Here is a 26,945-nt window from a genome sequence, read left to right as displayed (position 1 = left end):
CGGAGGCTAAGAGACGTTAACCGGAGACTGTGTGTGACTAACTGCATACAAAGTCTTGTGAGCTCCACTCTCACAAATCAGAAATGTCCCAAGACCCTCATTTTATATGCCAGGTTTTTATTTTCAAATATTACTAAGCTGCACGCCTGGAACGCCAAAGCAATGGGCATCATTTCAACAAGGGGGAGATTTGAAATTACGTCAATGAAGGAAGGACCATAAAGGCTGAGAAAGGCCAGTGTAAGGAAGGCAGTGTGGGCCCAATACACAGCAATTAGCCAAGCAGAACAGCGCCAATCAACACAAGCCATAAAAGAGTCTGAAAACATACAGGACCCTGTTAAACAATAATGGAAAATGGATTACCGTGGCTGCTTTTGGCAACTTCTAGAACATTAGCCCATTGGTTTTCTTATGGCCCTTGGCCACGAGGAAGAATCGCCATAAATTGGTGCAGGACTCAAATTTCAGTTCACGGTTTCGAGTGCCGAGCTTTTCAGTTCATACTCCAGCATTCTTTAACTTGGACTCTGAAATCATGGTTACTCTGAGAAGCCAAAAATTGAAATTTAAAGCGGCCATTTTATGCAAATGTTACACTGCAAGTTCAGAATGGAGTTTTTGTGCTTGCTTTGAGAATCAGCTGCTAAACTTTTAGCTCTTGTCAGAAAACAGACTTCACTCCTCTGGATGTGACGCGTGTACACCGGAGACAACTTTCCAGCCATCTGTTCATTGCTTATGGACTGCTGCATATGCCCGTTCATTCTTTCACAAGGGACTCAACTCCTCAAGCACAAGGTGGACCCGCATGCCGACACTTCTTAATGCAGTTAACAGGGAGAGCAGGCGTCACAGCACCACTTTCTGAAGGCTGCGCGGTGGGCACACTTGTGATTAAAGAAGCGAATGCACATACAGCATACGTCTGAAAGTCCTAGGAAACTAAGCGGAAGAAGATATTCTCGGGCTACCTTTGGGTGCCAGCGACTGCCAACTTCATTTCCAAGGTGAGATGCGCGGAGAGCAAAACAAAGTCAGCGCTCACAGGAATTCAGAGTTGAAATTTCCACTTACAAAAGTAGCATTAAAGAGCTGCTCTAAATGAAAGTATTCTGAATAACGGGGTTCACCACGTCATGTGGCACTGACACCAGGTTCAAATGGTCGTCATTTTCATCAAATTGATCAGGTATTATACTATTTGTCAGTTATAGGAAGGGATATTAATGAATGCATTTCGTATGTGTAGAAGTTGAGATCAATTCAGAATTCGAGGATGGCCTTTCATGCTTTCTAAATCCTTCAATGAAGTTACACGGCCAGTCTACACACGTCAATCCAACCCATCATAACACTGCATGTTAAGTCGCTGAACTGTTACCTAGAATAAATAATAATAATATTAGTTAACAAATGGTAACTCTGATATGAACTGAAAAGAAATTGCGGTCTCCTTTTCTTGCTTCAGCTGCAGGAAATCTACCATCACTCTGCCATTTTAATAAAACTCCGCACACTGGTGTCTGGTGCTGGTATTAGTGAACCTGCATTATAAATGCCTGTCCCACACACTTACACCTCTGTGGTGGTACAAATAAGATGTATGGGCGCCAGGCTTCAGGGGCTCTAGCAAGTCCTATTACTGGGTCCCCAAACTCATGTAAAACTTCCATTGGAACAAAATATCGTAATACGTAGCTAGCAAACCGCACTCACCTACAAAGCTCTGCTTTTTTGTTTCCCAGAGTGGAGCAGCCCGCACACCATTGGCCACCAAGGCAAAGAAAGCCTTCTTAACCTAATGGAAGCAAAGGATATCAGTGAGAGAGCAGGTACTGAAGCAAGAGTTAGACATGATGTGTGTGTGTGTGTGTGTGTGTGTGCGCGCGTGTGCTCAAAAACACAACAACTGTCCCCCAGGAGGTGGCCTACAGAACAGAGCCACACCACGGACTTTGCCCAGTGCTCGTCTGCCATCAATACTTGAAGATGCGCTGCGTCACAGTCATATCTGGCCTGCAAGCCTGTCGGCCTTCACAATATGCTCCCTCCAGATAGCTGCACAAAAATTGTTTAAAAGGAACAAACAAACATTTTGGGAAAAACTGAAGTTCATCTTTCAAATCAATTGATTTGAGTCTTCACAGAGTAAGGGCACCGAGCACTCCTGACCCCAATTTGCCAAAGTCAAAAACCCAGCAAAGCACACTATGAGCAACCACAAAGCAGCAATACTCACCTGAAGCGTAGTGTCAAAGACCACAAGCTTGGAGCTCGTGGGGACAATGTCATAACACTTGTGGGACTTCATGAAGCGCATATAAATGTCACTCTCCGATTCCTCGGCCACTGCATGAGAAGGAGAGAAAGGAAGCTCTTCAGAATTGGGGTTCCAGACAGACAGACAGACAGACAGACAAGACACTTCCCACTCCGTCAAGCAGGACCACCAACAGTTTGTCAAAGTCGAGAGTTCAAGGGGCTCTCTCACTTTCCCCTAAATGGAAGGTTGGGTCTCAGATGTGCCAAGTCTGCTGCGACCTCTGAAGCCTTTTATGGGAAGGTGAATACTGGCGACTTGTTCAAGTGCCTTGAAGTGCAAACGGCTGCGAGCAGCTGCCCTCCCTACACTTCGCCACGGACACTCCGGCTCACCAGGGACACATCAGACACGCTGCCAGTCTTGCGCCAGATAGAAAGCACGCAGCTATCAGTGTTCAAAGAATGAAACTGACAACTTTCAGCCTGTCATCTGATTCCCACATGGACTTGCCAAGTAAGTTGCGACTAACGAGGGCACAGAAACAGAGGGACCCATACAAAACGGAGTGTCTAACGGGCACAAGTGGTGTGCTATAGACAGAGGCGAGAATAAACGTGGCTCCAATCGGTAAGGCACCCCACCACGTCACAGGCGAGGGGCCGCTCACACAGAAATCATTTCCGATGTTGCTGTCCTTTAAAGCTCATAACACACTTGCTTACCTAGCAGCAGTGAAGAAACGTCCTACAGCGGTAAAGTGCTACCCACGCCATGCAAGTAGTAGGACTGACATGGCCACCCGTTCAATCCTCTTGGCATACTGCTCATGTGAGGTCCACTTCACCCGCACTTGGCCACAGGGCTACCCATCCAAGGCGACTTACAAATGGTTCCGTTGCTTTTCATTTCCAATTCAAGCACAGGCATCTGAAGCGACTTGCTCAGGGTCACACTGCGTCAGGGTCGGGATTTGAACCCACAACCTGAAGTAAAGCTTTGGCACCCTGCTTAGGCCACGTGGCATTGTGGTTAAGCAGGGACTGCGACTCCCGAATGAGAGATCAGTAAAAAGACCACCGGCTCAGTCCGCCCTAGTGACTCCCGGAGTGGGTTGCAGGAATGCCAGCAGAAAGCACACAGAGTATGAAGAGGAAGACCCCTTTGCCACCTTGGATAAAGCCTGTGCCAAAACCCAGAATAAGGACACCTTGTCAACGGGTAAGGAGCAGGGCTGGCAGACAGTCTTCCACGGGAGGGACTACTAAATTTTCATGAGGGATTTTGGAGTCGCCTCTTCAGAGAGGGTGGTGCACATATTGAAATCCCCACACGAGTGCCACATGCCCTTGGCAGAACTCTCTACAGAATGAGAGAACATGAACAAGGGCAGTACTACACGTCATGCCTCTTCTACGGTGCCAGCCAGCTCAACTGTGGTCGTCAGGAATCCCCTCCAAAGCCAGCTCTGCAGGTCATACGAGGAGACACCTACATGGAGGACTGCTGCTCATCCCGTTAGCCAGACGGACAAAATGACTGTTTAAAAGGTGGCCCCTCTTATGGATACCTCCAACTAAGGCCAGAGATTTCATTTTGTTTGATATTTACACGATGCAGAGGGGGCAACTGGCACAGCAAACACAAGCTCTAATCCCCTTTAAAGGGGAAAGGTGGTAGCGATGGTTCATCTACTTAATTGCACATCCAAAGCTCCATTCTGAGCCCTCCAATAGCAAAGGCTCACCAGGCTCAGTAAATGATGCTGCGGTTCGATCTCTAAGCCAGTAGGCTCTGTGGACCAGTGATGGCACAATCGCAGCACCACCTCCTTTATGAGTGGAGCCATCTGACAGCAAAGCCCAAAGTAGGTACAGATGCCGAAGTCGAACCCACTTTATTTGCAGTGTTTCACTAAGAGTGCTGAACAACAGAGAACAAGCAGAGGGGTCAGGGGGGCAGGGCATGAGCAGAAACGGACGACGACAGTCAAACGGCAGAAGCTGCAGCGCCCGAACATCTCGGTAGGTCGGATGCCCTCAAATGTGCCACTAGCGAAGTGAAGTAGATCTGCAGCCTGGCAAGAAGCACTTCACACATCAAAACGCAGCCTCTGCCTTTGTATGACTAATGGAAGTCGTGACTGTGAGGCCGCACAGCAAGAGCAGATGAGACAAAGCAGCAGCACGCAGGGAAAGGTGAAGACGTAAGAAAGATGCCAAAGAACAGCTTTTAACTTTACTCGCTTAACATTTAATGGCCGCTCCCGTCGCAGGAACCTTCAGGGCTGAAGTGGAGACATTTGCATTATTCATTTAAGGGCAAACTGCTGGTTGGCACCGGAGCAGGCTGGTAACGAGCAGGTGAGTGAACAGCAGGAATGAGGCTGGAGCACAAACAAAAACCCTCGTTCAACTGCCGTGAGCTGCTTTTAAGGCAAAAACAAAATGACACCCAACTGGTGCACACATACAGAGAATGGTAGCTGGACTAGAAAGGATCTGGGAAGGGAACGCAATCGAGACGGACACGAGATACCAAAAGGACAAGACGTTCTTGACCCCCAGATTCTCCTCGGTCTCAGCAGATCGTGCTATTTCAGCAGTGGCTGGACGGTCGAAGAGAACCACAGCAGAGTGAAGCCACTTGTGGGGAAGGAAAAAAAAAAAAAATCACATAAAACTCGCAGATCTAGAAAAGGAAACTAGAAGAACATCAGGCCTCAGTCCACCAACAGCACATGCTGGACAAGCGTCTGGCTGCAGACCCCGGGACATCACTCAGGAGGCTGTGGCTGCAGGTGCCAAGTGCAGAGTCTTGGCACAGAGCGGTCTTGAAAACACCCCGGGACTAAAACATTAGCTTAGTGGATAAGTAAATGTATGGAAGGGAAGACATGAGTGCTCAGCATAAATAACTAAGACAGCCGCCTATCACCAATTAGAGGGCCATGAATTCAACAGCAACAAGACATTTTACTGCTTCTATGATTGTAAGAAATACTTCCATTGCAAGTACTGTGGACCCTTGACTTACAAACTCAATTCGTTCGCGAGGGCTCGTCGTAACTCAAGTTGGTTAGAAGTCTATTTTTCCTCATAAGAAATAATGGAAATACCCACAATGCATTCCAAACCTCCCACAGCAGCACTTACTTAACCTTTTCATAATAAAGGCTTGTATAATTTACCAAAAACACAATCACCTTTGCTAATGTCCATCCATCCATTATCCAACCTGCTATATCCTAACTACAGGGTCATGGGGGTCTGCTGGAGCCAATCCCAGCCAACACAGACAGGGCACAAGGCAGGAACCAATCCCAGGCAGAGTGCCAACCCACCGCAGGACACACACACACGGGCCAATTTAGAATCGCCAAGGCACCTAACCTGCATGTCTTTGGACTGTGGGAGGAAACCACGCAGACATGGGGAGGACATGCAAACTCCACACTGGGAGGACCCAGGAAGTGAACCCAGATGGGCCTCCTAACTGCGAGGCAGCAGCGCTACCTACTGCGCCACCCTGCCGCCCCCTTTTCTAATGTACTAACCAAAAAGTTATAAAAAGTGCCCAGCCTACCAGAAACAACAACTTCATGCTGTACTCGCCACTTAAGTTGACATCTTTGGCTGGCAGGAATGGAGGAGGAGGAGGAGGAGGAGAATGAAATGGAAGGTGGTTATGGTTTGGAAGGAGAGCCCCCTTCCATTAGAACATCAGGAGATGGTGGATTTCAACATGCTGTACATATTAGCGAGATCGCTCACACGAACGCACAATTTCCTTCTTCGTTTCGATTGCGATCACTTTCTCTAGCTTCGTTACCTTCTCTTCCTTCCTTAGCATCTTTGGGGCCATTTTGACAGCAATTATCAAAATAAAGGATATAAATCACTGCACTGACCAAAATGACGTCCACAAACACACATATGAACGCTCTCGGCTGTTTGTTTACAATCGCACAAGCGGATACACGTGACCGCATTCGGGTCGTAACTCAAGATGTTGGTCGTAAAACCAAGTTGTTCGCGTGTTAGGCCAGTCGTATATCGAGGGTCGACTGTACGTTTAAACAATTAACATGTAAAAAGTGTTAACTCATGTTAAATACACCGTAATGAATTCCAAGATGTAAAGACTAAGGCCGGGTTTATACTTCACGTGACACGAATCGCCCATCTACGGACGCTTCTGCTACATGAGTGGCATACGGTTTATACTTGCGCACGTACTTTACGTAAATCTGGAAGATTCCACAGGTGGCAGTGAGAGATATTGCGGTCAGAAAACAATGCTCGGCTTTGCTGTGTTGCAAATTGTCCGAAACATCCATTAAATTCCCAGGACACCTTATCACAATATCTCTGAAAACGATGGACGTCCATCAATTATCAGGTGCACGGCAGAAACAGTCCCTGGACGGGGCATCAGCCCATCGCAAGGTGAATACAAGCGCACGCATACACTAGCGTCACGTTAGCGTCACCAAATCCCGGAGCACACTGCGGAAGCCCACCAGGAGAACAAGCAAACTCCAGGCAGGACTCCCTGAAAGGCAGCAGTGCTGCCACTCTGCCAACCCCACGTGTAATGTAATTAAGAGTATTATTTAAATGAAGTTAACAATTGATCTGTAAAATGTAACATACATGCATTAACATATTTCATCATGAAAGGGATATCAGGTAGAAATTGAAGGATTCTAAACGTCCAGAGAGCTGGAATATCATAAATGTAATGTGTTGTGCGTGGCAATCACTGCCGGCTGCTGTTCTGGGCTGCCAGAGGCACATAGCGATTAACAACAGGCTAAGTTTTAAGAGGACATTCTACTTGAACGTCGTAGTTGATTTTGTTATTAGAGTGGCCTTTAATCGTCACCCTGTCCCCAATTATTTTTACTCTACGGTTCAAATACGCTTCCTTACATTCGGATGCTGTTGTGAAAGTGCATCATTACCATGGAGCACATGCGAAGCTTGTATTGCCTATGTGACAAACAGATGAAGAAGAGTTCCAGGAATACGTCTGTATGTCAGCATTTAAGGTTTGACGAGTTGCTTCATCACATCAAACACTGAAGCACACGCATTGATCCATCTGCGCAGCGGCTTGCTGTCACAGGAGGAGAGCGACGTCACGTTCCAACTTGAACACAGCGCGCCCTCCTGATTTTTTGCTGGTTCTGCAGCTCAAGCACACGTTGTATTCACTTCTGAGGATGCGTCAAATTAACACTGGGAACGTGTGGCAGCCATGATGCATGTGCGTACGCATGGCGAGCGTAAAGTATAAACTGGCACTCAAACAAAGACCGACAACACTCCGGTTTATTAAAGAAGGACAACTCGCCCGTCTATGTGTTGTGAAGCCAAACATCCCTTGTCACTTTCCCCCACTGCCACAGGCCATGGGATGAGAACTCATTAAATAGCGAATGCAAACTACAGTTGTGCTGTTCCCCATCGTGTAGCATGGCTACAATCTCAGAGCGCACTTCCCATCGTCGCATTTCTTTCCTGCAGTTCACCAAAGAACATCCTCATCTCTTGCATGGGGCCGACAATTATTAGGCGGAATGGTGGCTCCGAGGCTAGGGATCTGCACTGGCAATCGGAAGGTTGCAGGTTCGAATCTTGTAAATGCCAACAGGACTCTGCTCTGCTGGGCCCTTAACCGGCAATTGCCGAGCGCTTTGAGTAGTGAGAAAAGTGCAATATATATACGCAAACAATTATTATTATTATTCACTTTGAAATTCAGTCTCCTTCTGCATAAAACTTCCCAGCCTTGTATTCTGTAGTGTGAACAATTCCCAAAACTTGATCAGGCATTCACCCCTGCACATCTTCAGTGCAATCCATGGGCTGCTACAGTGTTTAAATATTTTGGTTATTTTTTATATTTGTTTGCTTAGCAGATGCTTTTATCCAAAGTGACTCAAAGGATGTCAACATAATCAAGCCACAGAAGTATAGGACGATTCTGAACAAGCACAGGACGACTGGTGACACAAGAGAAGGAGGGATGCCGGTTCAAACCCTGTCACTGCCAGAAGGGATCCTACTCCACTGGGCCCTTGAGCAAGGAAGGCCCTTAACCTGAAAATTGCTCCAGAGGTGCTGTACATTGGCAGACTCTGAAGAGACAAAATTTCCCCACTGGGATTAACACACACACACACACACCTTGAAGGAGGGAGTCAGAGGTCTGACCGAAGTGGGCCGCTCAGTCCACCAACTAGGAGCTGCATACGAGAAGCGTCTGGACGGAGATTTGACACCACACAGCAATGGCATCACCAGATGTGAGTGGCTGAGAAGGAGCAGAGGACCAGCAGTATCTCCCACCGACTACTCTGTCGACTGGCACTAAGGATTTGAACTTAAAAAGTGTGCTGCCACAGCGAGCCAATGCAGCGACCTCAGGAGGGAAGCGACACTCCGGGCTAGCTGAATAAGACACGGGCTGCAGCATTTTGATTCATCTGCAGTGGCTTGATGGCACATACAGATCCTCCTGCTAGTAGCGAGTGGCAGTAATACAGACGTGGCAAGGCCAAAGCCTGGGCCAGAAGCTGTGCGGCATACTCGGCCAGATATTAACTTGAGGCGTTGTCTCACAGAGTTATCTACACATTTGAAAGAATACATTATCTCAGCGAGACGAAGCCAGGGTCCTGCTGCTGGATCAACCAGAGAGAGGTCGGTCTGCACGTGTATCACGTTAACAAAGTTTCAAATGGGAAGACTGCGCGACAGAAATGTATGACGTGTATCAACTCGTGCTAGTGTAATCGGGCTAGGAGGCGCGATGTTTAACTTGAGAGCACTTAAAGATTAGCTGGTTAAAACACACATGCAGTTCAAGTAGCTAATTTAAGGAGATTTCCTCTGTGATCTTTCATAATTGAAGTCGTACACTCGTGCATTTTAGTCTTTATTAGCAAAATTAAGCTCTCTCTTTCTTTCCATCCCTACCTACCTACCTACGCAGTTTAACCACTAAAGCAACGTTGAAGTCCAGGAGACTCTCTGAACAGCACATTTTCAAGACAGATCTGTGTGCAAACCCTAACCCTACTGCCACAGGAGGTCCACAGCTAAACAACTCTATTGACGTGTGGATTCAGCAGTTCTCATTCAGTTTAACTGGTACAACAGGATGATGTGCCCGAGCAGAGCATCCTGGGATGGAGAAATGACAATAAATATATAAACAAAAGCGGCCTAGCAGTTGACAATATATGAACAAAGCCAGAAACCAGAGGAACTAGGCACATAAAAATGCCACGCCGATACGTTAACGTCTAAGACTTGACCTTTACTTTAGAATGTCCAGTTTGCTGGTCACCAGCTTTTTAAAGGAAATTCTCTCACCGATTAGCACAACCAGTGAAGGAGGAGCAGCACGGCAGAGTGTGAAATGAGGGAAGACGAGTGTCTATCCAAGAGTTTGTTACAGTCACTATAATGCATGACCGGCTAACCTGGGTTTGTGAAAAGAAAGAAAGGTGAAGGTCTCGGCAACGTTGATCTGCTCAGGTCCACAAGACATTTTGATGGTGCTTTCTGCTGTGGCATAACGAGAGCTGCAACAAGCCATGGAATGATAGAGTGAGCTAAATTAACAAGACTGGAGTTTGAGGTCAAGTTTTTATTTGGCTGCCACTTAAGGGAAAAAAGGACTTTGAAATGAAATAACAAAGGCAGTGGACAGCAGAAACTGGTCACTGATGAGGGAGGCGACCGGAAGGAAATCCTGCAGCCACCGTCCGCGGCCCCCCAGCGTCAGAGTTGGCCACCCCTGCTGTAATGAATGCATTACATCTTTCCTTTTTCTAGAAGCACCAGCACGATGACGTAGCCATGTTTCTGCTGCCATCTTCATTTCTGAAGCCTCCGTATTTCTGACATGGAAGATGATATGTAGCCGTCTGCGCCTGCTGCATTCACGTTGATGAGCCCGTCTTGTTAAAGCCTTATGGGGTGTTATGGGGTGTTAGCAATCGTTATTAACTATGGCAAGCAGCACAATGTTGACCGCTTTCTGAAATACATTTTGAATCACAAATGTTCAAGGTAGTCATGCATGCCACAATCATAAATCAGTCCTCACCTGCATAGCGACGACATCCTAGTGGTGTTCAGCCCAGAATGGCAGCATCAAGGACACAAACAGCCAGGCTGTCTATCATCTGTGAGCCCCTTAAGAAACTTTCTAAATGACGGACCTGGTTTTGTACCGGAGGCACCGCAGATGAGGAGAGCTCAAGCTGTTCACCGCGTGCCATCCTGTCCACCCTCCGTGAACAGGCGAGTTGTTCCAGTGACCCTCCAGGTGTTCTGCGAAAGCTTCAGTATCAGGGTCTCTGGTTCAACTTCGCATCCCCCCCAGATCACCCACAATCCTTTGTGGCAGAACGTGCTCAACAAGATGTCCTGAGGTGCAGGGTTCACCACTCTTTACCTGAAGGAAGACTAGCAGATCAACGGAGATGTTGAACCAATTACTTCCAAAAACCCCAAATTAGTAAATACAGCAAGACGACGAGAACTCAATGATACGTCAAAAGAGGCGCGCGCACGCACGTATGTTCAAAAAGCAGAGCGACAGACCACTGACGACCCCTAAAAGCCAACAAACATTTATAAGACCACTCAAGACGGAACAGACGGCAAACACAAATCCCAATTAATCATTACGCACTAAACATATGGGAGGCAGGCCTCGTGTTTGTGGGCATCACGATGAGGGCACCAAATTAAGAACCCAGAGTAAGTGGCTCTGTGCTAAATGGTGACGGATTCAGAGGGATCGTCAGAGGAGAAGACTGAAAAAGGTGGACAAGTAAAGGCAGATATTGGCCAGTTTTAAGATTTTCATTTATTACCGGAGAGACGCCACAAAGGAGAAAAGCCTTAGCTCAGATAAGCAACACCCAGCAGATCAGGAGGATGGAGACGACAGGACAGAAACAAAGCAGACGTAACAAGGTCCTTCTGGGGGGACACTAGGATCAGTAAGCGCCGGGCAAGCCCAATGCCAAACAGCCTTCAGGAGATCACTGGGCAAACCAAACGCATTACAGTCATGAATGCCACTTTTATTGGTGGCCACAGTGCTGTGCAGACAGAAGTTACAACCCAGGATCCCACTGCCAGGCTCGCTTTCACATAAGCTTGGGTGATGAACGGCTTTATCTATACGGACAGAAGTACTAAAAGGCCACATTGCAAATCATGAGTGACATTTTATATATAAGGCCATTTATCCATCCATGCATGCATTTTAGCACTGCAGTATGTGAGGCAGGAATAGCAGTCTGCTACGCGACACATACTGGCACCCTAACAGAACTACAAGTAAAGAACAGCTAATAAAAGACCAAAAACAAGCTTAGGCCTAAATAAGCCCAACAAACCGTCTGTCTACCAGTTGACAGAGGAGTCACAAGAGGGGCGCAGGTTTAATAAGCACTTTACCTTCTAGGAGAGTTGTGTCAGTAAGCCCCCCCATACCTCCCCTGCCAAAAAAAGGGATGTACAGAAGCGGGCACCCTCCCTTGGCTAAGTAGCATTGCGCTTATGGGTACCAACATCCAAAACGTGAAAATGTTTTTGTCATTTGAAACTTTGTTCAAGTGAGGGCAGTGTAGTGAAGAAAGTGAGAAGAAGTGATTGTAAAAACGGCACAGACATGAACACATGTGCTCCCCATACTAGCAGACGTGCCACCGAGTCTCAATCATCTCTCATCTGACACAACAGCTGCTTGACAAAGAGTTACAATTTAAAAATGATTTAAGAATACAAAACTAAAAAAAAGACACACACTGGTGCAAATTATGAAAATAAAAATCAAGACTACTGCTGCCAATGTGAACGTCTACACAGCAGCTACCCACGACTGCCAGATACTGGGCACTGCCCCGTATAGAACTTCAACAGATCTACTGGAGAGCGAGCGGCAGGCCAGCTCTCCCTTCGACTTCCAGCAGGCAGAGCACAGAAAGAAGGCTGAAGAGCAGAGAAACCAACCGACAGACTGGGGTCAGCAGGACAGCGGGCGCACCTTAGCACACGGCCCAGGCGACGCTCTATTTTAGTCAAATATAGGAGTTTACAGAAGCACAAATGATTACACATTATAAACCAACAATCATTTTCTTCACATCAGCCTGAACTCTGCCACACTATTAATTATGCAGGCTCCCTCAAGCAGCTCGGTCTTCATTTAAACTGGCATTTGCAAATCAAAGCTTTTTAAATCTTAACACCCTGATGGTGTGCATGAATAATTCCTCATAGCAGTCATCGGAGTCACAGTAACAGACAAACACAATCTGCCTAAACTATTAACGCTGTTGGACTTCTTCTGCAAAATACCAAATTGGCTTGGGTGTTAAAAAGCAGGTGAACTTCGAGGCCAGGGGTTCCCAAGTCCAGCCCCAGAGGACCGCTATGGCTGCCCCTTTTGTTCCAGCGCAATTTGTCAATTAGAAGCTAATTACTAGTGCTGAAGCAGTTAGGCCTCAAGTGACGCTCTGTGCTTTGTTGCCGCTCACTCACTTGTGATCACCTCTTTTACTCTTAAGCTGCTGTATTCTCAATTTTTAATTGCTGTCTGCCAGTTAACAACAAAAGAACTCCAAGTTCGCCTGCTCACACCTGTGTGCGTTCACCAGTAGGCACCTGTTATAGTTGAGAAAATATCTGAAGCAAAAGAAGAGTGAAAGAGTGAATTCCTGACCGACTCTGGGCGTTTAAATGATATCCACAGAAAGGAAAAAACCGAACCCTGAATAAGAACGACCGGAAACACGATGATGAAAACACCGACCAGCCGAAGATTAGATGGCATTGTTGGCAATCGCTGCCGCCTTCTAATTAAGCAGTGGATCTGAAATCAAAACTTGCTGCCACTGTGGCCCTCCAGAACACACAAGCCTGGGCTACACACCAAAAGGCCAACTAGACTCGGGCATTCAAATCAAGGAGAGGAGGCAGCAGGTCTCCTGCCCTTTGAAAACGACACAAAGTCTGGCTCCAGTTAAGGTGAATGATGCCCTGAATTACAGAGAAGCAGAAAGTGGGCACAAAGGCCTTGGAGTACATCAATCCACAGGACGACCTTCAGTCTACACGGCGAGCCAAAGCAGTATTGGCGCTGCTGTTCATCATATTGGACTCCCTCAACACCACAACAAGAGCGCATGGCTAACAGCAAAGAACCTGCAGAAATCTCACATGTGCCAAAGTCTTTTAACGTGTTGACTAAACAGGAATGGGATTTGTGCGAGATGCAAAAGATGAAAGCCCCGCTCTCCCAAGCAAACACTACTACAAGTCTCAGGACTGTGAAAGACCACCTGGATGTTCAAGAGGCTGAACACTTGAATAGAAACACACAACACTAAGCAGAAAGAAAACAAAGACACTGCAACCTAAGGCTTCTTCCAACCTTGAAGCAGAGTGGATGGAGCATCACAGCGCCTGGACACTTCAGGAACCCAACAGAAGAATCTCAGGATTGGAGTCGGACGTCTAACAGAAAGGCCTGAAACACGGGTGGGCACCAACCGGTGAAACGGTGTTCTGGATTGAATACGTCAGAGTCTAGACCTCCGGAGCCCAAGTGAGATGCTGTGGCGAAGTCAGAAGACAAATTCCACAATTGTAGTTCAGAATTTCCCCTACCTGTTGTGCAAGCCTCCCATGCAGCTTCGGGAAACATTGGATGGAGGTGGTTGCCACTAAAGGTTGTGCCAGTTACTAAATGCATGGCCTTGCATGCTTTTCCCTGCCTGGATTGTGAAGGTGCAAACAAAGTGTTTGCTATGGACAAGAAGCAGTCCAGCAACCAGTCTGCCGGTCAACGACACCTGGAGGAAGATTGGACCACACTGTTAGGAGTCATTCAGGAATCTTAAAATGCTTTCCTGCAACTCCACAGTCTGGGGAAAACATTTCTTCATGAAGTAAAGCAATCAAACGTTATGTCCTGGACGAAAAAAGGCCATACGATTAGCAGCTGAAACATTCAACCAGAAAGTAAACTCAGCTGGGCAAAAATGTGAAAAGATCACAAAGTCCTAGGAACCTGCTGGATTCACACCAAAGCCGAGGCTTGACAACTTCACTCCCATCACTTATCAAGGAGCCGGCTTTTATTAGACGTTACAAGGTGCACCTTGGGCTACAAACCTGAGAAGGTGCATCTGATGTCGACTGTGAGGCAAACTGAAACTGTTCAATGACAAGGAGAAATGTGCAGGCCTCTGTCTCACATTTAAACTGCCCAGAATGCACTGGTGACAACAGGAGGTCGGATACATCTCTTCCCAGGACCCTGCAGTGATACCAGCAGACAGGAGGTGTGACAGTCAAAGGGGCCTCTCCAGCTTACTAAGCAAAGGGAGCCATTCAAATGATGTGGAGCTGGGCTTTGAGGGTCACAGTTGTGCCGAAATGGAAGCAACAGAAAATTAAAATGGGGGATACAAGCCGAGCAGAGCAGAGCACACGGGAAAGGGTGGTACAAATGTAAAAATGGAACGAGCCAGCCACTCTCCGTTGTACAAATGTAGCAGACAAGACGTTTTGGATGCACACCCGACACTATATTCTCAAATGTCTAACACACACACACATCCAGATCCTCATTATGGGACAAGTCCTGCCAATACACAAGAAGGGACTCGAAAGCAAGCAGTCAACACAGACAAGAGCTTTCTTCGGATTTGCTTCCTGCCTCAATGCTGTGGTTTCAACCATTCAAACCCAGGATTCTACACACTGAACTCCACCAACAAACAGTCAAGGCAGATGAATGCCCCACAAACCACAACATTGGTGTTCGACTTGTAAAACAAAAATGGCGCTGGCAGGGAGAAGTCCTCAGCTTCAGGTCAGATCTCGGAGGAATGCGTACATCAACATCTCATTGGCCAGTGGGGGGGCGATAGGACAACAGAAATAAATAAGAACAAATCTGATAAACACGCTTTTCTCACAAAAGTGGTGTGTGTGTGTCGACGGAGCACACCGAGCACAAATGTGCTTCATCAATTGTCCTCCAAACTGATGGCCATTATGAACAAAGCTACTGGGCCGCCTTCATAGCGCACCGCTGGGACTGCTCTCTTATTAACAGACAGGCGATCAGAAGTTGGGTCTTCTTTTTGGCGATTCTTGTGTGCATCTGAGAGGGGCTTTGTTGTTCTTTGTCATCCTTCATGAGCTTCTATGAAAGCTAAAATGTCCCCTTGGGAATGTCTAATTGCTCAAAGCAAAACTACTATTTTGTGACGTCATTTTGATTTCTCTCACATTCCTGTATTTCAAAATCAAATCAAAGGACACTGCTGCTATTTCTTCACACTGACACACACATGGAATAAGTGACCTGTCGTGCGGCAGACATTAGAACTTCAAAATGTGACTGGATGTTATTTTGAAAGAATGAAGTGGACAGACCTGGTGAGCCGGTTTGTTGGACTGCAGGGCCTCTTCTCAGCCTGACCGTTCAAATACGTCAAACTGTATCCACTGTCATGCTGCTCGGACATCTGCTGCCAGGTCACTTTTAACTGCGTATGATTTCTGCTCGAAGATCTCGGAGCAGCAGGTGTCGTTCTCCAACGGCTCGGTCAGATTACATCTACAACATTTGGTTTTGTCAAGCAAAGCAGCGTTCAGAGGTGCGACTTTATAAATGGCAGCTCTTAGGGCACACGGGGAACAAGCGCCAGAGTTGCTGTGTCAGCAAAGTCTCTCGGTCGGCCGAGTTGGTTTTAGTTCTAAACAAGTCTCATCAAAATGGACTGGTGAGGACCTGAATAAAATGGACTTCATTTAATGATCACAGAGCAGTATGGCATCCAGCAGGTCCTCTCAGCGCACGCGCACACACACACACACACATCAGACCTGGGAGAGAAAATGAAGCTCGCCTCCACTTTAACCATCCCATCCCAAAATTGTTCAAGCAACTTCCAGGCAGGAGACTTGTGCCGTCAGTACGGACAGATGTCAGAGCGTGTGGAGAACAGCTGCAGGAAGCCCCCACGTAACCAATGAGATGAAAGTCGGGATTTACATGAGCTATTGTCCCAGTTTGTCTGTAGGCTAGTCGAGGTGCTCCAAACAACTGAAACTTCCTGACTCGTGGGCCGCTCTCCTCCTGCCCTGTAAAGGAACGGAGGGAAAAAAACAGCCTAGAGGCAGAGCGAGGGTCCCTCAGGTTTACATTGTGGTGCTGCGTTTTCACCACATTCCTGAATTCATTTCATTCAGCCGTGCATCAAGAACTCAGCAGCCGCCTGGCACTTGAATCATACCGTATGGATCAGCGTCTCCCAAACTCAGGTTTTTGTTCCAATCTCATTCCTAATCAGGGACAACAGCTGATAGCACTCATCTTATTTAATTAGCTGCCTTTTTTTCTTCTTTTATTCAACATTCAGAAAAGCACAGCAGCACAATTTAACATTTAGAAGACATTTAGAAATATTTCTGCTTTTGCTGTTGATTTAAATGCTTCACTTAGTTTTGTTGATTTCATTCAACTTTGTCCTTTCTCTGTGCCGAATTCCCCTTCGTTGTATCTTACTGACGACAATTTAAAAACGCGCAGATCAGACACCCAGACAAACAACACGGAATAATCAAAGGCTGCAGCTGCTTTAGCGTCAGACCCACTAATTAGTAAATAATGGATTAGTTAAACAATCGGAACACCTGGAAAAGCAGAATGAAAATCAAGATGAAAATACTGTTAACAAGAAAAAAAAAAAAAAATAATAAACATTATTCCTATATAAGTGCTGGTACATTTTAATAATTATATATATATATTTAAACTGCTCAAAAAAATGAAAGGAACACTTTGAAAACACATCAGATCTCAATGGTAAAAAGAAATCCTCCTGGATATCTATACTGATATAGACTGGGTAATGTGTTAGGAACGAAAGGATGCCACATCGTTTGATGGAAATGAAAATGATCAACCTACAGAGCCCTGAATTCAAAGATGCCCCAAAAATCAGAGTGAAAAAATGATGTGGCAGGCTAGTCCATTTTGCCAAAATTGAATTGCAGCAACTCCAAATTGTACGCAGCACTTTGTATGGCCCCTGTGTTCTTGTATACATGCCTGACAACATCGGTGCATGCTTCTAATGAGATGACAGATGGTGTTGTGGGGGATCTCCTCCCAGATCTGGACCAGGGCATCACTGAGCTCCTGGACAGTCTGAGGTGCAACCTGGTGGCATTGGATGGACCAAAACATAATGTCCCAGAGGTGTTCTATTGGATTTAGGTCAGGAAAGTGTGGTGGCCAGTCAATGGTATCAATTCCTTCATCCTCCAGGAACTGCCTGCATACTCTCACCACATGAGGCCAGGAATTGTCGTGCACCAGGAGCCACTGTACCAGCATAGGGTCTGACAATGGGTCCAAGGATTTCATCCTGATACCTAATGGCAGCCAAGGTGCCTTTGTCAAGCCTGTAGCGGTCTGTGTGACCCTCCATGGATATGCCTCCCCAGACAATCATTAACCCACCACCAAACTGCTCATGCTGAATGATGTTACAGGCAGCATAATGTTCTCCATGGCTTCTCCAGACCCTTTCACTTCTGTCACGTGCTCAGGGTGAACCTGCTCTCATCTGTAAAAGCACAGGGCACCAGTGGTGCATCTGCCAATTCTGGTATTCTATGGCGAATGCCAATCGAGCTGCATGCTGCTGGGCAGTGAGCTCAGGGCCCATTAGAGGACATGGGGCCCTTGGGTCACCCTCATGAAGTCTTTCTGGTTGTTTGGTCAGAGACATTCACACCAGTGGCCTGCTGGAGGTCATTTTGTAGGGCTCTGGCAGTGCTCATCCTGTTCCTCCTTGCCCAAAGGAGCAGATACTGGTCCTGCTGATGGGTTATGGACCTTCTATGGCCCTCTCCAGCTCTCCTAGAGTAACTGCTTGTCTCCTAGAATCTCCTCCATGCCCTTGAGACTGTGCAGGGAGACACAGCAAACCTTCTGGCAATGACACGTATTGATGTGCCATCTTGGAGAAGTTGGACTACCTGTGCAACCTCTGTAGGGTCCAGGTATCGCCTCATGCTACCAGTAGTGACACCGACTGTAGCCAAATGCAAAACTAGTGAAGAAACAGTCAGAAAAGATGAGGAGGGAAAATGTCAGTGGCCTCCACCTGTTAAACCATTCCTGTTTTGGGGTCATCTCATTGTTGCCCCTCTAGTGCATCTGTTGTTAATTTCATTAACACCACAGCAGCTGAAACTGATTAACAACCCCCTCTGCTACTTAACTGACCAGATTAATATCCCATAAGTTTCATTGACTTTATGCTATACTCTAATTAAAAAGTGTTCCTTTCATTCTTTTGAGCAGTATATATACACACACTTTTTTTTTAGCAAACTTAGCTTTCTTATTTCTATATTGTTCCCTAAACACAGAACTTGGAAAATATCAGTTCACATAATTAGTCCAGGAGTTCAATTAAAAACAGAAGCTGCTGGGGACAAAAACCTGCTGCCAGGACCAAGTTTGGGAAACACTGGTATGGATGAGCAGAACTCAAATGCTACTTGAGGCTTTCTTCATCTCCATGGTTGCTAGTGATACCACCCAAAGGTGGAATTCTGGTCAACCTATGAGCCTTCAAAACAAATGCCTGGACTGATTATGTCAGATCCCAAATGAAAAGTAAATTGTGAGCTGCTGCCTTGGTGAAGCCTTACAAAATGGTCATGCACATATGCTTGGGAGACAGCTAAAGGGCTTTGCTGGTGGCAATTACCCACCGAACCAGGGCTTGGCACCATGTTCTCATGCCTTCTCTCTTCCTCAGAATGGAAGACTGATGTCACTTCTAATGTCCGCCCTCCTGGACCGGCCTCTTCCTGCCTGGAATCCATGTAACTGGAGATTCAGCCATCTTCAGCGAGTTCTTTGTTGGACTTGGATCTGAACAGATGTTCATTTTGTCTTTGCAAAAAAAAAAAAGACCAACTTATTTCAATTTGCATTACGTTATTTGGGGTCACAGATGTGCCCCAAACCTTTTTATGCGATGTTTCTCTTTTACAAAACCATTATGATTCTCAAGGTGTGCCAAGGAGAACATCCTTTGACCAGGCCTTTGTCAGAACCAAAAAAACGTGATTATTATGGAATCATGAGGGCAGGGCTGAGTGCATCGGGGCATTAGCTTCAGCATCAGAAACATTGAGAGTGAAAGCGTTCGGAGTTTGGGATCCTGAAGACAAGGACTGCATGGTTCATTGCACATTCCGTACATTTTCTGTGTGCGTCTCTTTGTTGGCATTGAACTACTGTCGCTGTTCTGAACAGTCAGATCCTATGGATTACGAGTACTTCCTGTACTACATACATACAGTATGCCTAATAAACTGGAACTCCAAAGCCAGACATGGAGCAGTGCTCAGTACCCAGGGGGCATGAGAACCAGCAGAATTACAAGATGGAGAGAAACAGGAGATCAGTCAAGCATACTGGAAAGCTGAATCACACTTAATGGAACAGGATCCAATCCACTTTAATAAAAGGAGAAGGGTCTGTGTGTGGCTCAGTTATTCCAACAGATGGCACATCAGACATTTTTAGTACTGAAACTCACTGCATTTGTCACCCTAACACAAGGCACATCACAAACATTAACTCTGCTTTTACAAATCACATACCAAATGGCACATAACAGCGACACACAGAGTGCACTGCACTTCATAGACAAAAGGCAAGCAAAGGTCAATCTGAGAACATTTACTGAAACTCCATTGAGTACAAACTTCAGTCCAGTTTTGGCTTTATTGAGGTGTGGGGGTGGACCTTTCATTCCCCCCAAAACCAAACTATAAAGAGAATGGAATGATTAAATAAATAAAACCAGTTTCAGGCCAACTTCTTCCTGAGGCAACACTAGAACCGTCACCACCAAACACTTCAATGCCATACCTGCATCATGGGCACTCAACTTGCATGGGTGGCACAGTCGACTGTGAGGTTCCCATCTGGGCTAAACTGTCCATAAACTGCAAGTTTCAGGTCGCGACAGCTTTCTCCACCACCAACAAAAGCAGCACTCCACTTCAGCTCACGTGACACGGCTGTGGACACTGGTCATCAAACTCAGGGAGAAAAACAGATTGCATTTTCATTTTTCAAGACAAATACCTCCCAAAAAAAGGGAGCACAGCACAATTAAAAGGAAAATGTGTGCTCCAGACGTTGAAATGCGGACTAAAGGAGGCCAATTTGGAGGCCAGGAAGATAAACGTCACATCACTCTGGCCGACTCAGCAACAGAAATGATTCACTCTGTACCAGCATCTTAATGATGAATCACTCTGAATATCGGCGACTTCAAAAGGAAACAAGTGCCCATTAGGCATGTTCTTTTCCACTCGTGGACACTACAAGCCATACCTGCTCTATCCAGATATGAATTACTTTAAATATAAACTGCTGAGCAGGTCCAACTGCCTCTTTCTGCCACCTATACATGCCCGTTATTGACAGCAGCAGCTTGTGTTTTCTTGTGGATATCCACTTGGCCGACTAAGAATTTGACAAGTCATACTCGGTGAACACTTCAGTAAATTGCCCCAAAGAATTCAGTAAAAGGTTAATACAGCCTCCGAGGACGAAAGGAGGTCCCAAGTGGAGTCCTTTGACATTAGCACTGGAGACCCCGCTGGACTGTGTCAACAGCTAAATGATGAGAATACATTTTAACGTAAGGTACAGTGGGGTCCGTTCCCAGCTTCACATTTCTCTGGGTCTTAACTGCCCCATCCCATCATATATCACCACCTCACACATGCTCTGGTTCCGTTCCCCCCTTGCTCATTCTTGGCTTTAATTTTCAGTTGCACTCCTGATGAAGGCCATGCAGTCGATACATTGTGTTTATAACCTTCATTCCTTCAGTCTTGGCCTTCATTCCAGGGTGGACATCATCTTTACACTCCCCCCCCACATGCTAATACAGCCCCTACATTAGTTCTCAATAATAATTAAAATGCCATCCAGCTTTATGACGGGCCTTGCCTCAGTCCACAATGCGCATGGTGTTTTGCAACATAAGTGAATTAAGTGGCGCAGTCGCAAGAATGGCATTTAGTCCACACAGATACAGTGTCAAGTGCCAGCCACTAGTTACTGAGGGACAGGCGATTAACGTGGCGTTTTGCTTGAAAGCACACCTTTTCTTAATAAGTAATCGGATGCCCTGTGCTTGTTAAACAGTAAGCCTTGAACACACTGCCTAAAAATGATCAAATGACCCCGTAACAAGATGCACACGGCTGTAACGTGAAGACAACTACAAGAAACAAAAAAATATGGGCGGGGGGGAACCCTGCGAGTCCAGCAGAGCCACCCACACTTGTACAAGTCAGCTGTGGCGCAAATGTCAAACGCCACACTCGGAGTACAAAGTTGCCAATCAAACCCAAAGCTGAGGGCAATGCGGCTGAGATCACCACCTTCTGCTTTAACGTCCTACGCCACTGCTATGCCACCACAATCCCCCCCTTGCCAGAGCAATGGGCAATCGTGGCGGCTTCCCAGACTCAAAATCAAACAGAAGGTGGACGGGTCAACGTCGGAGTAAACGGGGCGCGCGTCCTCGCGATTACAAACAATGTCGACGACCGACGCTCCAAAAAAGGGCAGGCGCCTCCTGCTGGTTTGTCACCCTTCCTATAAAGCGCAGCCTACGAAGAAGCGACTAAGATCCGTGATTTACTACAAAATGACACACAAGAGGAACTGGAGTCGGGGCAAGAAGAAGAGGAGACGGGGTGCAGGACCGACAGACCGTCGGCTAGGTGGGCACAAAAGGACGGAAGAATGCCATTTACCCCCCTCCCCCCTCCTGCAAACGTTGCCAACTGATACTCGGTGCGCCCCTTGCCCACTACATCGACTTGACTCCCTGGCCAAAACTGCACCGTTAACCGCTGATCACTGCAACACAAGGCTGTCCCAAAACGGGCCGTGAAGAAACGTCGTCGGCTCTTGGCAAAGCGCACACCCACAGCCCAGCTCTCACTCACCTTCATCCTCCAGCTCCAGTTTCTCCAGCATGCCTTCCGCGAAGCCGAGTACCTGTGAACGAGAGGCGGGACAGGCAGTCAGCGGAGCGCTTCGGTCTCAAGGGCGCCCTGTGCGCGTTACTACCCCGACCCGCAGGCCCTTCCCTCGCTCAGCTGGCAAGCGGCGAGCCCGTGGCAGCAGCGGTGCAAACCGTGCAAGTGACAGTCCGCATAGCCCGGCAGCCGGAGCGAACGACGTAGGGGGGCGTGGCGGCGTCGTGCCGAGCGCGCGGCCTTTTATCCGTCGCCAAGTCTCTTTGGTATTTTCCAGAGGGGCATTCCTCGGCTGCTTCCGCGGCCCTCCACTTCGAAACCCCGCCGCGCAAAGGTGCCAAACGGCGGTGCTCGCGACCCACCCCGCCACAATGGCACATTCCACTTCATGCTGCCCTGCCAGTTAAGACGAGGAACCAAAGACACAGAATTGCGCAGAGCTGCAGAGTGTGGCCGTCGCCCCACCCCCGAGGGAGGCACGACACTGTACGGCGCTCGACGCCCATGCGCGTCTGCCTCCCCCGCCCGTAAACAAAGCAGTGGTACAGGCCACCGCCGCGCGTTGCTGAAGGCTGAGAACAGTGAGAGAGCGCAGGTGGCGGGGACCCCTGGGGGCTGTCTGCGGACGAAGACGTGACAGAACCTCCCTGAAGAGCGAAGCAAATGCCGCTGTAATAAACACGGACCGAGCCTCGGAGTCCCTCATCAGTACGAAGCGCCGATTCCTGTCTACCAGCCTTCTAAACAAATGTGACCCATTGCGAAGGAACGGGGTGTCTCTGCTCCGCCTTTCTTAACGCTGGCCGGCATTAAAGCGACTTTGAATCCAATCGGACAGTCCGCGCCGCTCTTGGCTCGTGAGTGTTGTACAAAGGTATGGCTGGATCGGGTCCGGTAGGGAGCAGCTTAAGATACGCGACATCGTGTGTGTGTGTGTGTGTGGCAAACATTCGCACGATCGGAATGTGTCACCTGGCAGGTGCTGTCCGAACACCCCCATCCTTCTAGTTTGAACTTTAAAAACAATAAAAAGACGTTTGAGTATCCTATTAGTTGTGCCGTTTTCATAAATGGTTCTGCGGGTCGCATATGCCTCAGCCCCACAAACTCTCACTTTATGAATCGACTTAACAAAGCAAAATAAAAAGCCGCGCGTGGATTTGACTCTTGAACAGACCACGACTGGCTCTCCAGAACTCGCCTGAAGCGCGACGAATTAGCGCAGAACAGGGACACAGCCGCACTTTTCTCCCAGGTGCTTCTCCTACTTATCACTTAACAGAAATCTGGATAACCGATAATTAACGATGATAAAAATAGTCGTTCAACTCCAGCCAATCTGCTCTAAACTGCAGCATTATAAAATTCCTAATAGCACAATAGTTCACTTTTTATAATGGATGAAATGAGGAGTTCTTTAGCCGGGAGCTCTAACGAATTTGGCCTGCAGTTTTGTGAAGCAGACTGGTCTCTTCAAACATTCAAATGAAGGATTTTCTGGTTTTGGTTTAGGCTGTCAGGGCTAGAGGAAGCCTTTAAGGGTGACTGGTTGAAGGCGAATGACCGTCCTCTGATGTTACAGGAACAGCAGAAACTTCCATGAAGAGGAGGTGGTGCACTCTTGCCATGCCACCAAGCTCTGGTCTACCTTGGCAGGGAAGGAGGTTTTCAGCCCATTGCAGTCTCAGGAAGGCTAACAAGTAAGTGACTGGGATCTCTTATCCCTGTCACTCTACTATTTTCCTCAGACACTCATTCTGTGGGGACAGTAACAGTTCTTCAACATGCCTTCTCACTGGAAACCAGCTTCCCTTGGCAAACAATATCCCCAAAGCGCTGATCACTTCTTGTGTATGTTTTTGAGAAATGACGTATCATTTACTGATACTTTGCAAAAATGGAGCTAGAAGAGCATGTTGTGTTAAATTTGAGACAAAACATCAGACATTTGCACTGTTAATCACAAGCCCACTAACGTATGCGCCCATTTCTTGGGGTCTTGTTCCCAATCTCTGGCTGTTGCTCATTGCTGTTGACACTTGTGCTCACACTGAAAGAGTTTGTGCCGGCAATTACAAATATACTCGGATATTTCTGCAAAGACTCAAAGCCCGAGTCCAGAGGCGTCTCTGATTTGCTCAAACATGCCGAGCATCAGTGAAGGGAGTGACCACCTCTTTGGAAAATCAAAGCCAGAAACGTGTAGTGTGAACCTGCCCAGCAGTCCATTTTCTGTGCTTGTCGAGGCAGCTCGTATGTAAACCTGACAATTTGTGTATCTTAGGAAATGTCGCATGCTGGCACAGAAGACCACTGCCATTTCCCAGGGTAAGAACTGTGGTGCACGCGTGGGTAGGGTGTCTCCAAGTGGAAACACTGCAGCTCTGACCCCATTATCTACAGGCCACTACCCAGCCAGGTAGTGCCAGCTGCTGTTCCATCCGTTTTCAGGTTTCCCCCAGGTTGGCCTAGCAATACTATTGTCTATGGCCAACTTGAGTGTCTGAAGAGACGGTAATCTGGGGTGACTTTGTTAAGTTACTGCCTTGGAGCCACACTCTGCCACATCTAATGCACTTGTTCTGTTTGTATATTCCATACAGCCAGAGATGTGCATAGCGTGTTGATGAACTGGCTGGACAATCCATGCCAGTCTCCACTGTGCCATCATATACGTCCTCTGCTGCATGGTGCTATATATTCTATGACCTGTTCTTCATAAGTACCTTGTTATCGACAGTAAATGCAACCCATGTACAAGTACGGCAGTCCGTGTAAAATGACATGGCAGAAAACGATCGTACAATTAGTGTGTCACTGACTGCGGGCCAAGTCCTGGCCCTTTTCTGTCTTGGTGCTCTTTTCTCAGTGAAAAGTCGTCTTGAAGTGCATTTTCCTGTTATTCCAGGTGGATCGCTAGGCTTATCCTCTGCGCACCTTGATGGTCAAGATGCGTATGTCACTTCCTCCTTCTGCCCTAATCTAGACTCTCATGAAATGAGGAGAAAGTGTAAGGACTCGCCTGTCCAAGTACGCTCATTCCATAGGCCGAGCAGCCCACACGTCTTTTTAGGGTCGCCCCTGTCTGCTGGGCTTATGCCCCGGGACTTGAGCAGAGGCAGGACCGGGGTTCTGCACAAGTTACACAAGTGTCCACTCCAAAGGGTAAACCATTCACAGATACGTCCCACTGCCGTGGTCACATTTAGTGGCCTAAGAGCTGCCAAGATGGCACAAAAGCTGCAGACCTCTGAATGCCCTCTCGGTGACTGCCACATCAGTCATTGTGTTTGTATGGGGACATGTTGTCCTGCCTTCAAGCTCCTCGTTCACAGGAGGTGCTGAGAGAATGGCGTGGTGGGGAGTCTTCACTGTTTTACAAGGCTTTTACCTCGCAGGGTGCGCCGTTCCTTCACACGGTGTACACAGCTTGACCACACTTCTCGGCCGCCTTGAGGACAGCTCAGTAATTGCCATTACCAATCGTATTAGATGGAAGAAAACAAAACGTCGCTCAACAGGCGTGTGAAATGTCCATAAGCACAAAAGTGGAACGATCCAGAGCCTTCTGCAGCAGACCCGAACAGACTGGGAATTCCTTATTTCAGGGAAGTTGAAGGTTAAATTCGGCCGGCTGCCTGCTGGCGCTTACTTTATGGAGGTAATTGAAGTGCCTGCTTCACTAGTCACGTTTCAGCTGCCTTACCAGTCACATACTCCAGACCTGCTGCCCTCTACTTAAGGCTGAACGCAGCATGGAGCCCGACACCGACTACCCTCTCATTTTAAGACCTCTGGCTTCTAGAGTGGCACTCTGGCGCCCTGCACGCAGGGTGCCACCAGTCTTGGCCTGTCTGAGAAAGTGCACCGACCCAAGTACCTGCATGCTCTTCTCCCGAGTGTCTATAAACGGACAAACGCCCTCGTCGGCATTCTCATACTCACGGTCCTGGAGGGTGCCACTGGCATATGCAGGGGCGTGGGCAGCTTGGCAGACATCCCCGCCCGAACAGCAGGGATGGAAAAGTGCTGGCCAGTGTCTGCAGGAGAGGAGTTGGAGCGTAAGCGGGACTCCAGACGCTCTGGTTCATTCTTGTATGCCTCGAGAGGAAAGGAGAGCTGTTTGGTCACTTGAGTCGGAGTCGAAGATGGAGAGGAGACCCCCAAAGCTACAAGGAGAAGAAAGAAAAACAAGAGGATGCTGGTCAGATTGGCTAGAACGCGATTCCTGCACCTTAAGAAGTTTCTGGCCAAGTAGGTGGCATTGCAGTTGGAGTGTCCCCCGCCTTGGGCTTGCCTTTGAATGACAAGGGTCAACGTGATGTCAGGTGCCGTACAGGGAGTGCTGCAAATTGAAGTGGACAGATGAACACCAGTAGGTGTGTGGAGCGTCACACAGTCACATTGACGTTAACGGCACCAGTCTTTGGACAGACCGTGAAGTGTCCACATCAAATTCTGGTGTACGTATGACCACCCAGCAACCAGCTGTCTGTTACTCACTCACTCACCTGAAATGAAGGCCGAGT

The 26,945-nt window shown here is 47.5% G+C and overlaps 1 protein-coding gene across 8 annotated transcripts in view; it reads right to left on the bottom strand.

Moving 5' to 3' along the window:
• Nucleotides 1-26,945, bottom strand: part of prkag2a (protein kinase, AMP-activated, gamma 2 non-catalytic subunit a) — a 90,253-nt gene that overhangs the window by 23,656 nt on the left and 39,652 nt on the right. For 4 of the 8 annotated variants that reach the window (XM_039754072.1, XM_039754070.1, XM_039754073.1 and 1 more), the window contains 4 exons: nt 26,362-26,585; nt 22,384-22,435; nt 2,243-2,352; nt 1,720-1,801 (listed from right to left, as the gene is read on the bottom strand). In XM_039754072.1, coding sequence (XP_039610006.1) covers nt 1,720-1,801; nt 2,243-2,352; nt 22,384-22,435; nt 26,362-26,585 — 468 coding nt within the window. Of the gene's footprint in view, nt 1-1,719; nt 1,802-2,242; nt 2,353-22,383; nt 22,473-22,778; nt 22,822-26,361; nt 26,586-26,945 lie in introns of those variants that run through there. The other 4 variants (XM_039754078.1, XM_039754075.1, XM_039754077.1 and 1 more) reach the window with 4 other exon arrangements.

Source organism: Polypterus senegalus, chromosome 5, assembly GCF_016835505.1.
Source record: "Polypterus senegalus isolate Bchr_013 chromosome 5, ASM1683550v1, whole genome shotgun sequence".
Taxonomy (NCBI): Eukaryota; Metazoa; Chordata; class Cladistia; order Polypteriformes; family Polypteridae; genus Polypterus; species Polypterus senegalus.
Note: the sequence above shows the minus strand (reverse complement) of the source record. Positions and strands in the feature narration are given on the sequence as shown.